Source organism: Solenopsis invicta, chromosome 3 (genome assembly GCF_016802725.1).
Source record: "Solenopsis invicta isolate M01_SB chromosome 3, UNIL_Sinv_3.0, whole genome shotgun sequence".
In the NCBI taxonomy this organism is placed as follows: Eukaryota; Metazoa; Arthropoda; class Insecta; order Hymenoptera; family Formicidae; genus Solenopsis; species Solenopsis invicta.
Genome location: NC_052666.1, coordinates 26,750,104 through 26,765,421, shown reverse-complemented (window position 1 = coordinate 26,765,421; position 15,318 = coordinate 26,750,104). Strand labels below are relative to the sequence as shown.

At 38.6% G+C, this 15,318-nt stretch overlaps 1 protein-coding gene across 3 annotated transcripts in view; it reads left to right on the top strand.

The window, feature by feature from the left end:
- The window catches only part of LOC105207885 (alpha-mannosidase 2), a 154,406-nt gene that overhangs the window by 116,979 nt on the left and 22,109 nt on the right, over positions 1–15,318 (top strand). For all 3 annotated transcript variants that reach the window (XM_011177549.3, XM_039446986.1, XM_026133176.2), the window contains 2 exons: positions 11,966–12,138; positions 14,824–14,957. In XM_011177549.3, the coding sequence (XP_011175851.1) occupies positions 11,966–12,138; positions 14,824–14,957 (307 nt within the window). The remainder of the gene's footprint in view (positions 1–11,965; positions 12,139–14,823; positions 14,958–15,318) is intronic.

Sequence of the window (15,318 nt, the reverse complement as noted above, 5' to 3'; positions counted from 1 at the left end):
CAATCGTATGGTTTTTTTTCTCCGTAAATTTTTTTTATGTACCACGACGGACGCATGGTTGAATGTCAATTTACCAATTTATTAATCCTGATATTTGCCCGATTACTGTCTTTTTCTTGAATATTCTTGATAATTATAAAAAATATTGCATTATCATTATAATATAATTACAATAAAATTTTTTATTATAATAATATAGCAATTTTATTATTATAAGAGAATAATATATAATATAATATAATATATAAGATAATATAAGATAATAATATATAATATATATAATAATAATATAAAATATGTAAAATTTTATATATATAATTTTTTTATAAGAATATAATATTTACATATATTATAAAAGAGAAAGAGAGAGAAGGGATGGAAAGACAGAGAAAGAGAGAATAGTGAATAATTACTAATGAAATCGATCTTTAATGGGAATTAAATAATAAATATATGTATATAATTGGTTTTATATTATAATGATAATACTAAATTTATTACATGGCGTTTAAACATTCAAAAAAAAAAGAGAGACATTTAGGAATTCTTTACGATATTTAGAGTGGAGGACATTCACGAGCGTTGTCGCGCGTAAGTAGTAAAGGTACGCCTCTGCTCAGCCGTGCGCGATTTCAATCACAAGTAGTGAAACGAATTTCTCGTCATCTCTTGTGTTGTTTACAGCCGTTTCCTTTCGTATGCAAAAATCATCGGATGAATAATTACGGCTCGTGTAAAACGGGACGTTAATTAACTTCTGATTATAATTAAAAATAATATGCAAATTTTGGTCTCTTCGTGCGAGAGATCAAATGAGGTAATATTGAAAACACATTGAACAAATATAATGTAATAAGTTTCTCTAGCGTAATAAAATTGATAGCTATTAAAAAATCATTAAAAGCAATGAATATTTAATAATCACGATAAAGCGATCATAAACAACAGTTGTTCTCTCTCAGCTTACTGAAAACTATTATTAAAGTGTTGCCGCATAAATTATCGTGCAACGTCATTTGTCCTGTGACATAACAAATTGTAAATTGCACATTTTTTTTTTACGCCGCGCAGCAATCCGCGAGAGCATGTTATCGCGAAAGTTGATCTATTAACTTATTTGTAGACGAACGCATCGCGTGACGCGTAACTCAGAAAAAAATCTCCCGTTTTTCTTTCACGTACGTTCGCGAGCACACCCACATGTTGCGGTTTTCGAACGAACCTTTGTATGGCTTCCATTAACCGTCGTCCCGTAGACTCATGGCGGTTTGCTCTTGACGAGACAACTGGCGGAATCGTTTGATCAAAGCTCGGAACAACTCCATTATGACCCAGCGAAATACAATTTTCTACGTCCGTACACTTTCGCATATCCGCATCGCCCGCTCCTCAGCTCCGGTCGTAATAATGTTTATGGAACTTGTAACTACGCATTTTAGCATTCAGTTGGGTCGATCGTAGATTACTAACGACAGACCTAGACAACGGAACAATTTTCAAACGGATAAATGTAACTTTTACATCGTAAAAATAATATTACGAGTATCATTTTATACATCTCCGTTGGAAAAAAAAAACAGCGGAAAGAACCGTGATTCTCCATGTTGTAAAATTCAATACTTTAGAGACACGCATACGTAGCACAAACGACATTATCACACAGGCTACATTACCACAAGTTATTATGCAAGCGACATTATCACAAAGCGCATTAATGCTATTACGCACTCTCATAATTCGTAATTTTCTTTTTTTCTTTTAACCTTTTATTTTACAACTCTTGTCACTTTGGAAGCGGTTGCCTGATGTGATAAATTAACGCTTCTTGCATATGCGGCTTTGTTATTTCTCCGCTGTGAAATTACGAGCCGCGCGTTAACGTGGCGTCGCGCCGGGTAACGGCGCGGGTAATTACGCGTAGAAAGAAGGGAATTCTCCGTCGTCCGTATGGGGTAATCGCGCGGAAAATCCGGAATATGTAAAATTCATTCGCAAAGAGGAGCGTTTCGCGCCCCCTCGTGACGACCCTTCGATTCGTCTCGAAGGAAGTAAGACGTTCCGCGAATGAATTCCGAACGATGCCGCGCGGATCGTGAGGGAGGTATCGCGAACATTTGAAATTTCGACGCGAGAGATCGACTTGCTAATTCGCGCGAGACGTGGCAAATACAAAAGTTTGCGAAAAAAATATATCTCCGCGCGAGTTAAATAATTTTCGTGCAGCAAGGCGGACGTGCACAGTGGTGTTTTGACGCAACTTGAGATTGTCCCTTCTCGTTTCTACTTTTCCGGGGGAGAGAGACAGGAGTTGCAGTACGTAATTACGAGTTCTTGTTTTTCTCCAGATGTTGTCACGAGCCGCTACAACGCGCGTCTCCTAATAAAAGTCATTGCGCGCCGGTATAATTGCTTTCTCTTGAAGTATATACACCCCCTCCCCCCTCTCTCTCTCTTTCTCTTTGCACTTTATTGGTAGAGATCCCTCGGTTTACTCCGTGCTCCTTGAAGAAATTGCGAAGGTATCTCGTGCGTTTCCGCGTCGTCCGTCGTTTGTGATATTCGGAGCCGCGTGAGAGCTGAGAGAGAATCTCAACTCGTGCCCCGTCAAGAAAATACTCGTTCGCTCCGGTCTCGAGTTAATCCCCCGGGATTACGGATCCGGATGCTGTGAATGTCGGACGCGACGAGGCGAGGTTTGTTTGACCAAACGTACGAGACCGTCCGAGCCGATTCATCGTTGAAAAAAAAAAAAGGGAAAAAACAGACCGATTCCCGATTTTTGGATAAACGCATCGCTTCACAAACTATGATCTTTCTCTCTCTTCCTCTCTGTCTTTCTCTCTTTTCCGCCGCGCCGTCCCTTTCGTATCCGGTGCAAACAGAGTTCGACGCGTTCGACAATACCGGCTCATCAGTCCATTGTCGTCAAGACTACAATAGCACGGATGGTGGCAGCCCTTTGGAAAACGTGCCCGACAATGGTGGGAAATGGGCACGATTTCGGCGATCGGGATGCACCGAATGCGCCTGCAAGTCGACGGACTTGCTGTCTCCTCTCGGATCTCGATTCTGTCCGTATTGATATGGGGGATTTTGGAGGCAGCGATGTTCGAGCTTCAGGAAGGAAGCGTTCCATCAAGTCGCATCGTAATCGCTATCGGTTTATAGAAAGTCGATCGTGCTGATAACAAACCGGACATGGTAGCAGAGGATTCTTCGGAACTTTCTACAGAAGCTATTCTTCAAAAAATATACTGTAATGATAATGCGATAGTAACTCTGCATCTATAATAATAATAATAATAATAATAATCGACAGCAACGTAATGCTAATTGGAATAACTAAAATACAAATATAGATCTTTTTTATTTTTGTGGAGAGCGGTATAACCTTCCATAATTCAGATGAAATGTTAGAATTGCACAGTATGAGACGTGTAATGTCAATTGGCATGGAATGTGCATTATCGACGTTCACGGTATCTCGATAATTTGCGGATTTTTCAAGATGATTTCAATACCTCGCATCAACAAGCCAATTATGTCGATGTATCATCTAAGGCATTTGAGGGATTTGTTAACAAGGTTCTCTGCGCACCTCTCTCTCTCTCCTCTTTCTCTTGCTCTTGCTTTTGTTCTCGCTCTTACGGCGTGACAGCGGTACGGCTTCTCAAAGAACGCGCGCATTCCCGCTTGTACGCGCGTACCATCCCCTTCGTTTTCTCGGCATTCCTCGTAGGCGTACAAAAGGGCACGACACGAGCACCTCGTGACAGATGCAAGGGTACATAAAGTACTGCAGACTATGAATATGCGAGTTTAGCATCTGGTGCTGTAATGTCGAACGGAAGAGTACTAGGAGAGTGCTGTTTAATCTTGCAATAGCGAGTCTCGTAGACAAACTGAAGTTTTTTTAACCACAGTTTTTTGTTTTTTTTTTTAATTCGAGGGAAATCACATACATTCAAAGTTTACATTTTACACATATCGTTGGTGGATGAATAAAAAATATTGCAATCATATTCTTGCGAATATTTTTAATTACAATTTTCTAACGCTATTTTAGCAGTAAATTCAGCAAAGATGGAAAATGTAAAATATAACATACAAAAAATGCAAGAAAGTTTAAATAATTCTTCTTGAAATCCTTTGCAGTCGATAGATTTCATTGGTGCTTCGATATATCGCAAAGTGTCCGAAATTCGCAAAGTCATTAAAATATATACAATTCTTGAAAAATTAAATAATTCAATAATTATTTGTAAATGCAGTTTTTGAGGTACCAGGGCTTAAAGATTATCAATTAGAAACTACGTTTAGACAGTCACTAATGCTATCGTACGTGCGACTGAGAGACACGCCATTATCTAAACGTAGTTTGATCAGCTTTAAATTTTGAAACGTTCAAAAATTTATGTTCGAAATAAAAATTTACAATTTAAATAACTATTTTACTTAAGTGTACGAGAATTTTTTTTGTTATATTTTGTGATTTATAAATTTCGCGACACAATCTATAATTAGCGTGAAAATAGTCTAATGTAATTCCAGATACGTAATTCCGTCGTTGTTATTCATATTACATCACCATTGCGGATTCGGAATACTTATCGTTGGTCTTTCTCTCGTAAAGAGTAAAAAGTTGGAACATACATTTTCGAAGTGTTTGCATCCTGTTTATTACTCACTCTCTTTACAGTGGAATACTAAAACGTGAGAAGTTCAACGCGCGTTCCACTTTCGCGTCTTCGTATTTGTTCCTTTGGTCGCGTTGTTTACTCCTTCGACGACACTATTTCATTCTCGGTCGATGTATAAATAGCGCAATCCAGAGATATACATTCAAAGCCCTCGAACAAAGTAGCAAGCCTCACCCGAGAAAACACTCAGGGATTATTTGCATTCTACGGAGAAATAGGAGAGATGAGCCAACTTTGTGTCACATCCCATCTTTTGAGGCCAATCGGAATTGTGGTGTGCGAATATTTATGCCATCCGCCAAGCGATAAATAAGATCACGACTTGAGAACATCGCAAAGTAATGGTTGTAACTTTTTAAGCCATTTTTTTGTGACTGTGAACACTGTAATATCTTGGCAAAGTAAGAGCGTGTTTTTTTTTTAATAATAAAATGTTACAATAAAATTTCAAAGCAAGATTTATAACGAATTTACTTGGATAAACGCTATCTTTCATTACAGAATTTTTTATGGGATTAAAATTTCTAATTATAAATTTTAACAAAGCATTGCTATTATAACTATTACTATTACTTATGGGAGATAAAACCTGCGCAAGATTATACGTAACAATTTTTCCATGGCGTATGTAATGTTGCGAACTTCTTAAGAGAGTTATTTATACGTTACCGCGAAACTGCATAGAAGTTGTAGCCGGTAGCTACATATTCTCGAAGTTTAGTCTTTACCGTTGGGAGATTCGAAAAGTTCGGTGGTTTGTTACGGTGTTAATGGTCCCTCGACTAAATTTTTTAGTCTTAATAACGAGATCAACGAGAAAACATATAGACCTACGTTCATCGCGGCGCATTTTTTTTCCACGTCACGTTTGCGCAGAGTATAACAAAATAAACAAAAATGAATTTTCGTACCAACGCTCTTTTAGATAACGTCACGGAACAAAAACGGAAGGCAGAAATGTTACATAAATCGTAGAGCTAAACGAAAAATGTAGGCACGTAATCTTTATATATTTAAATTGTAAAAATACTGCAATTTCTTTTGACAACCACAATTTTTTTTCATTAAACGCTAGAGTAGTTTTAGAAAGCTAGATTTAATGTTAACTGTTAAAAGAAATTAAGCTCTTCTTCTTCTACCGTGTGCTACATTTGCGACAATAACAAAAAAAAAAAATATTTAAATCCACCGCATGCGGACGAAGACGTTAATCTTGTCTCCAAAACCCGACTGTAGCTTCCGCCCTAACGAGATTCCTAAATTTGTATTCTCGAAGAGCACGGTAGAGGAGCGATGGGGGTTTCGATTAACCTCGATCGAGTTTTCGATCGAGATGTACTTTCCTGGGGGCGACCCGTAAAAAAATAAAGTAGAACGCACGCGAACAACACAGCGGCAATTTCGCGTCGCGATCAAGATCATCGCGACGAGTTACCCGCGGAAGATGAGACGCATCTCTTCTCTCTCTCTTTCCTTCCCCTCTCTCGTTGTCTTCCTCCTTCTTTCCAGTTATGTGACCGTAAAAAGATCGGGACGAGTCGGGAAGAATGTCATCTTTCCTATCGCGAGTCGCCCATCTGGCTGACCCAACGGCAGATACAACGTAATGAAACGAGGGTTGGTCGTCAGGGCTCGTCGTACATCAAAACTCACCCCCGATCTTCTTACGATCATCTCCATTTTTTATACGCATCGCATGGTTTTTACGGGCGTGTCCCGTACGCAGGGAAAACGATGGGAACGAAGCGGCGACGGCACCTCTCTCTCGCTCGGCACCTCTCTCTCGCTCTCCGTTAAACCGACCGCTTCCGGCGCGATCCACTTAAGGATCGTCGCGACTTGCGTTAGCTCGCGAAACTTTACGGTCTCCTCGTGTACCTCTCGCTTATCGATATTACGTCTTCGCTGTCGCGCTTACTCTCCCATCGCCCCGGGACGCGTAGAGGGACGGAGAAACAGATCCGGACGATTCAGATGACGATCGCACGGTTTTCCAATTTAAAAGTCCGATCGTCTTACTCTAGGGGGGGATCATCCGTCTGATCGTTCGCTAAAGTTCAGCCGTTCGATTTCTCTCGCGCCGCGTCGCGTATGCGGTATCGCGTTATCTCTCGCCGCCCCGATATTAATATTCGATGCCATTAACGGCGCGGCAATTGCTTCCACCGGCCGAGACACGCTCCCTTACGCTTCAATCTGAATTCCAATTCTGTCCCCGCGTTTGGGTATAATACCGGCGGCTGTGATTGCACCGCCAAGGCGAGGGCACTCCCTGGTACACGCTCCATCTTCCCGTCCGGTGTCGCGGTTAAGGACGATAATAGCGATTCGAGCAAGTAGCTGGCGAAGTTACCGGCGAGGTGACAAAGTACACGGAGGGTCGCGCAGGGCGGGTAAAAGGGGACGGAGACAGTCTACCACCGTGTGCACGCTGTGGGTGGTGGACCGGTGAGAACAGGCGAGGGCAAAGGGCGAGGGACGGTGTATTAAAGGGGCGCTATGACCCGATGCGCTTGTCTCATGCATACCAATAAGCCCTTGCTGCCGTGCGTCTCGTATGTAGCTGAATATCCGCCTGCAGCTTGCCGACAACTTCGCTTATTTGTCCTGTGAAATAGATTCCGCGTCGCTCTTGGCCCTTGACTACGATCGTGATCAAGATTACCGCTCGTATATACGACGGACAATATTGTGAATACGTAGATTAAATTAAATTATCCAATCATTATTTAACCGTTGTTTTTTAAGCGTTATGAGATTGATAACTCGCTTGAAAGGCCAAACGTACGTATAAAAGTGAGCATTTGTATTTACAGAATTTTTCAAGTTTTTATACAAATTTGATATTACAAATTATATACGAAATTTTTTAAAAATTTTAATTATAATCTTGTAAAGTAAATTTTCTAAAAGCTAAAAAATTGCAGGTTGGCAAGAGTCATGTCGTGCTCCCTCTACGTAAGCGAAAGGCATTTTTTCGTATAAAGCAAAAGCTTTCGTTTACGTGGAAAACAAAACATGATTTTTTTGCCAACCTAATTTTTAAAAAAGTGAAAAAAATTAATAGAAAACGAAAGAGACATTAAAATTATAGTGTACAATATTAATAAAGCTAATACATAATTATTAGTCTTATACAAAAAATAAATAAAATATATTGCGTTTCTGAACTCTAAATTAAATGCGAAAAATTTGGGTAAATGGAATTAATGAGTTGATAAATAAAATATGATTTACAATACATTTAAATAATGCAGGATGCTGACTTTGTCATTATCTTCTCGTGTGATTTTTATAGCGAATCTTTTCTCTTGAAATAATATCGAAATCTTATTATATCGGTGATATAAGATTTCAATCTTGATCATTAAAAATTCCGTTCTCTTGTAAGAACAATTATCGGATGGAAAATAATCTGCTGATAAACAGTACGGCGGAAAATAAAAACAACGTTACCAGTCGTCGTGGGGGAGAGACGGACGCGACTAGGGCGGAATACGGCCGGCGAAACGAATTTTGATTAACGAGAGAGCTTTCGCAAATTCGGGAGCGCGTTCCGCGCGAAAGAACGCTCCAATTTGTCCGCGTAGTGAGCGCGAAATGAAATTAAGGCAGACGCGAATTTGATCAGCGGCGGCGGCAGTGGCCAGAGCCCGAAATCTCGGTGGAAACGCAGAGCTCGAAGGGACGACGACTAATGACAGTTACCGCTGTGAGTTGATTCCCGCTTAAAAGATTTACGCCGCCTTGTGTAGCTTGCAAATCAAATATCCGACTGGCTTCACCAAAAGTACTCGTGCTCGCGAACGAAAAACCGAAGCGTCGTCTATTTACTCTTTCAAGACTGTACTTTTTAAAATCTGCGTAAAATCGAGCATTTTTTACATTCAATTTACGGATGAAAAATGTAACGTTTAATAATATTTTTTTTTCTTTATAACAATTATAATAATTGCGTTTTCCCTCGATGAAAATTATATTCTCTTATATTTTATAGGTTGTTTATTTTTCATTTGCGAGAATTAAAGATTATCTAATAGACGTGTGAAAATAATTTAGCACATAATTTATCATAGACAAGGGACCTCGAATAGCTGTCAAAAGCGTCACTTTTCCAGATTTGTGCACCGAAGCAAGTTGGAACTTCGGAGATATTATTGTCCACACTGACGCGTCCCAAATTGCATGAATTTACCGCCGACAACACATAATAAATCGCGCGTATTGTGTCGGGCGCGACGTTGCGTCTCACGTCATTTGAATTATTAACTCGCTACAACGGTATGTATATCAATTACGCGATATTGACATTGTCGCTCCACTATTCCACGTCATTACAGAAAGAGGGAGAGGGGAAGAGAGACGAGACCTGGCGGGGGAGACAGTTATTACGATCAGGAGATCGATCCGACTCTTATCATGTATCTATCAAAGCATTTTCTGTATGAATATACAACGAAAGGCGAATCGAGCATCGATTATGAATTAGAAGATTACGCAATATCGTGGGATTTAACTGGAACACGAATGAACTGCCAATGCGATTACACGTCATTACAGTCGGAAAGTAATCGAAATCTCGTTTCTCTCGCGTATCCGAATCAATCGCCAAGGTATTCCTAATCTTTGCAGTCAGCCGCAACTATCGTTTCTATTGTTTCGAACGAACGAACGAACGAAGGGAGCGACGCTCCGCAAAACATTCGAGCCTGTATCGCCGCGTCCCGCGCTCTCGCGATTTAAAAATCCGGTCGCGCTTTAATTGCATTCCAGTGCGAAATATTAGCAACAAAGCGAGCAGCAATAAAATCGCGCGATGGCGCACGCCCGCATAGCCCGGGTCCCGTCGGTGGGAGAGAAAAAAAAAGAGAGAAATGTCATTCGCACTCCACTCCAAATATCGACACGCCGAAACTCGAGACAGATTGAAACACTCTTTTTAAACGTGGCCGAGAGCGCCCGAGTCTGCCAGGGGGTAAACTAATAAATCGTACAAATCGTCTCTGCGAGCTTCGCGGTCCATTCGCCGGCTGCGAATGCAGATTAACAGTGATGAGACGCGACAGTGTATCAATTACCATTGTCGTTATAACGTCGTCAAGCCGATGTCGATGTCGCGAGCTAATTAACGAATCTCCATGTTAGCAAGCTGTTACCCGTCGAAAATCGAGATCGACTAGATCGTCCTACCCGGTAATAGATCACTTTCAAAGATCCTGATTAACGAATGCGAGAGTTAAACCGGTCGATACAGAACCTCGACGAGACGGCGCCGTCAGTGCGCGGATTAAAATTTTATCCGATTGATTGTGCCTTTAACAGATGGTGAACAACATAAATTATCCATTAGGGGATGAGGCATGGCTCTGTGTCAAAAACGATTGACTTGTAGCCGGCGGGTTCCGGGTTTAATCTCGACCCTCATTTCACATATAAATATCGTAAATTAGCCAATAATAGAAAACGTCAAATCTATTGATAGTTATAATTTATCGCTCGACAATTCTGTTAATTGATTTTTTGACCAATCTGAAAGCTAGATATAATATTAAAAAGGTTTGACGCTTTCGAGATATTTTAGTTCCTGCACAATCGTAATTGCGTTAGTGCGACGTAAAATCTATCGCAATAAATAAACTAATAAAAAATTGGAATAACCCACATAGCAGAATGCTGCACAATATGCGGTATGCAAGCCAGTTCGATCATAATTCTAGAGTAGATATGTATCTACTGTGTCCTCTTTAAGCTTAGTTTCTGCCATTACGATTTCTCGGTCATAATATAACAGAAATGTGCAGCAAGAATAGAGCACATTGCCATTATCCTAATGCAGACCCGTTTTCCTGATACATTTCTACTGATATTAGAAGGACATTAAATCGGTTAGATCGCTCGGCTGTTACTAGAGTTCTAATAAAATATGCAACACACATTTACTCGTGCTCTTGGCAAATTCGATTATCTGACAATATAAACAATTATGCATTATATAAATATCTTTTTTTTCTCTTCTTTTTTTTCTAAAAAAGCCATGTAAAAAAAACATTGAATATACACGGAAAGAACGATTTTACTGCAGTATCTAAAAATTTAGCTAGAGATACAGAGCAGAAAATAGTTTTATGCTGTCCTATCAAAATTATTATGTAGGATATTCAAGCATGATGACATTGCTGCAAAAAGTTCTGACGTTCTAGCAACCAACTTAAATGTCTACGTTAAATTTTTTAATGGTTCGACATATTTATTTTCAAATTTGTATTTCAGCAAAATTGTTCTTTCCGTGTATAGAAATTATTGTTGTCGTTTTTCGATCGACGATGCCAATTGGTTCTCTCGCTGCGCTAACTTCGTGAACGTCTGTTTTTGCGGAAATTGCGTGATTTTGATTATGTGTATTGAGGAGCTAATAGTGTAATATTAAATTTGTAATTTGTATGGAATTATGTAGTATCAAAAGCTCTGTAGCGCGCGCCTGTTTTGTCTAGTATATGAAATAGATTAATTTTACATTAACCCTTTCAGTCACGCAATTCGGGGAGTGGCCTGCAGATCTTCACATCATGCATGCTATTACAGGTTTTGGGGTCACTGACTTTAAATCTGCTGTCAGATTTCTAAAATTCAAAATGGCTGATAATTTTACGATGTCCTTTCTCTATTGGATTCATCATATTCGATCTGCCATTTTAAATACATAATTTTAATAGAAAGTTTGACGTTAGTGCAGCCCCGAAAACCTTTGCTCATAAATACACAACGTTTATAAACCTTTCAAACTACTGCAAAATTGCATTTATTCGTGGAAACTTATACTTTTTCAACTTTGTGTTGTAAGGGATTGAAAATTGAACTTGCAAAAGATTGTATTTTGTTTCTTAAGGTATCTACTTTATTTTAATGTAAAGAACGTTAACAATGTTGAAGAATCAAGATTGAACCTTTAGATAATCGAAAACAAAAAGTCCAGTAATACTTATAAATATTACATAATATAATTAAAAAAAGAAAAGAAGATAAAAGAAGTCTCATGTATGAAACGTTGCGATTGAAAACGTTAAACATTTTTAAAATTATCCGTATTTGCTCGAATACAAAAGATTTTTGCCAACGTGTTTAATTATTCCTTTTTAGTACCGAGGCTATTTAGTAATGCTTCCGGCTGTACTAGATATTTTATGACCTACACACGCTCCGGCATATTGCTATTTGTGGCACGTTTCTGATAAAACTCACGACGGTATCGCGTTTCTCTGTTGCAGGTTATCCTTGTGCCTCACAGTCACACCGATCCGGGATGGCTGAAGACGTTCGAGCAGTACTTCCACAGCTCCACGAGGAGCATCCTAAATAACATGGTCTCGAAGCTGCAGCAATGGCCGAACATGACCTTTATCTGGAGCGAGGTTTCATTCTTATCACTGTGGTGGGACAGGTGAGTGCATTTTATGTACATACCCGATCAAGCGTTTTGCAATATTTGCGAATAAAAGAGAGGAAGGGAGCGCTTCCAATGCCTCGCGTCAGAAAATTGTATCGAGAAATATTCTTTACATCGTAACGTATTTATACAAAACGCACATATACGTAGACTTCGCCTTTTATTACGTTTAAATTGAAAATGTCGAAGGTTTTAGCACGGTAATAATAAAATGCAGTTAAACATGATAAATAGGTAAATGTATGGATTACTGAAGGAACAACGTAAATAATAATAGATTGCGGATAATTGTACAGAACATGCAAATAAAGGATGAATAAGGTTTTCAAAGCAACGCACTGCAAATTTCCGATAAAGCAGCGAGCGAACTGTTATTCTCGGAATTCGCGAGGCTGATAATTAATATCGCTCTCCCGATCTAGTTCTCTTAGGGGATACCTCATTAATGTTGCGAATGTTGGCTTCTGCATTTGCAATTAAAGACAAACGCCGGTCAGCTTGTGTGTGCGTCAAGTACTAATTTTTCTCGCGAGCTTTTCTCAAAATTGTAAAACGTTCCGACGTAAAAGAGAGGGTATATCGTATAAATCGACGCCCAAGAAAATTGATAATCTCGCGTAATTGTGTATGTCTGGTAACGCACACGTTGTCCATATCTCCGAAATGTGAACTCGCGATTCGCGCGATTGATGAGATTTTTATCAACGATGTTCTACCCCTTTGAGGACAGAAATGTTTCAACGCGATTATTCGCTTCTGCATTTCTAATCGAAGGCAAACGTCTGTGCGTTCGTGTGTGTGTTAAGTAAACCGTACGTTTCTCGCACGCAAGCATGTATCTCGGAAATGGATTGTTGTAAAATAGACCGGGAGACGGGAGGGAACGATAGTATCGGGAACTGGATGGTGGTGATTCTCGAATCACTTGGCGCTTGAAAGAACGGGGCGGAAACCCAAGAACAACGACGGGTGGCGGTTCTCTCCCTGTCCTTAACGAGCCGCGGAAAAACCTTGGAGGAAGTGGAAATGAAGAAGACGGAGAAGTGTCACGAGTGGATTTCGACAAAAGCGAGGGAGAAAGAGAGCGGATAAAATGATAAGTTCCGAATGAGTTTTACTGGGCGACCTCGCTTTCATTACTTTCCACCAGTTGTTAGAGACAGAATAAGATCCCGCAGGTTTGCGTAAAAGTAATTTTTACTCGACGACTTAGTCACCCCGCGAATCGATGCGGTTTTATTGGATCACGAGGAGGAAAACTGTACGGAGATGCTTGTGATTATCAAGTACAATTCAAGTTGAAGTGTTCTAAAAAAAAGATTGTTGTGTATATAATCGATTGAAAATCTCAAGATAAAATGTGTTTAGATAGCAATATACTTTCGTGTATTTTAAATATATTGTTGTACAATAGATAACTGTAATTTCATTTGCTATCAAATTGTATCGTATATTTTTCATTTTATTTCCTTGTCATATTTAATTTTTGCTAAATCGATAATTAATTAATAATAGTTGAATTAATAGAAAGTAGTTATACTAAAATAGGATCTGAAAGATTTGCGCATTCTTTAAATTCGTTAAAAATAATTACATTGTTATTGCATGTTCTGCAGAACAATTTATTTTTACGAATTTTGTGATCAGATTTGATCTATTTTAAATAAATTTTTATCGGTTATGATCCACAATAGATAATTTTCTTTAATACATTTGATGAAATTTTATATCTTTTTATTAGAATTTTTCAGAAAAAGAAAGAGACAGTTAGCGTAATTACTTTTATTCTATTTTTATTTTAAAATACCGTGAAATTTTGTATATAACCAATCAGACCGATTGCACCGACATGCACCGAAGCCCTGAAAACGTAAAACGCCAGAAAATTGTATCGGCATCCGGCGCGTATAAAAAATTTATTACATCGGTGGTGGTGCAGTTTAAACAGACTCACGTCGAGGAAAGCTCATCCTCAAAACGCCCCAGTTTGGCCTGGACGTAACCACCTTAGGCTTTAGCGACCTTAAACCAACCTACTAGCCACCTGGGAAAACAGAGAGAGAGAGAGAGAGGGAGAGAGAGAGAGACATATAGCAGGTGGAATCCGTGGCGGCTTTATGGCCGACATAAACGACGTAATGTGGAAACCACCTTCGAATAGGGAAGGATATGTAGGTCGTACATAACACTCGGACGCACAAATCACGTAAATCCTAGTTGGCTGAAATGCGACGGTAGTGGCGATAAATATGATTTGCAACCCCGAATTGCGTGATAGCTAGTATAAAACAAACGCGAGTCACGCGAGAATGATTAAATTCGACATTGATCCAGAGTCAAATCGGGAATGATCATTCACGGTGGAGAGTGATTATTTCCGCACAACACGAATCGACTTCATGCGCAAATAACTTTATCTTTTTATTGATTATTGAATTTAGAGTTGATTTTTAGCACATTTCTACACTTGTTAAATTTTATATTAAATTAGACATTTGTCTGTATTACATTCTTTTTTTATATTCTCATTATTTTCTATTTTTGATAATGAATTACTAATTATAATGAATTAATAAGGTTTGAAAGATATTCTTTCATTTAATCTTGGAAAAATTCGAATCTATTTTTTGAAATTCACATTTATTTTCTCTTATTATTTAAGCTTTTTTTTATTTTCAGTGCTCATCCGACAAAGAAGATGGTCATAAAAAGATTAGTCAAGGACGGTCGACTGGAAATGACCACCGGAGGCTGGGTCATGACTGACGAAGCGACTTCTCATATTTACGCTATGCTGGACCAGCTCATTGAAGGTAAATATTTGAAGAAACTTTTTAATCGTGATCATTTTGAAATATTAAATTAGAAGTTACAAGTTATTTCCACATTCAAATTAATTGCTCAACAAAACGTTTATAATACAATTATGAAGAGGGAAAAAGAACAAATCGATATAGAGATCAAACTCGAGATTTCTTTTAAATAGATTTTAATTTACATCAAATAAACTATTCATTTATATATTGATTGACTCTTTTATTCAATTTATATTTGTAGAATTCTGATTTGTAGAAATAACTTTTTAAATAAATTACATAATGAATCTAAAGATACTTTCAAATTATAAAACCTGCACATATGTGACCTTCTTAATTCTAAGTTCAGGATTATTTT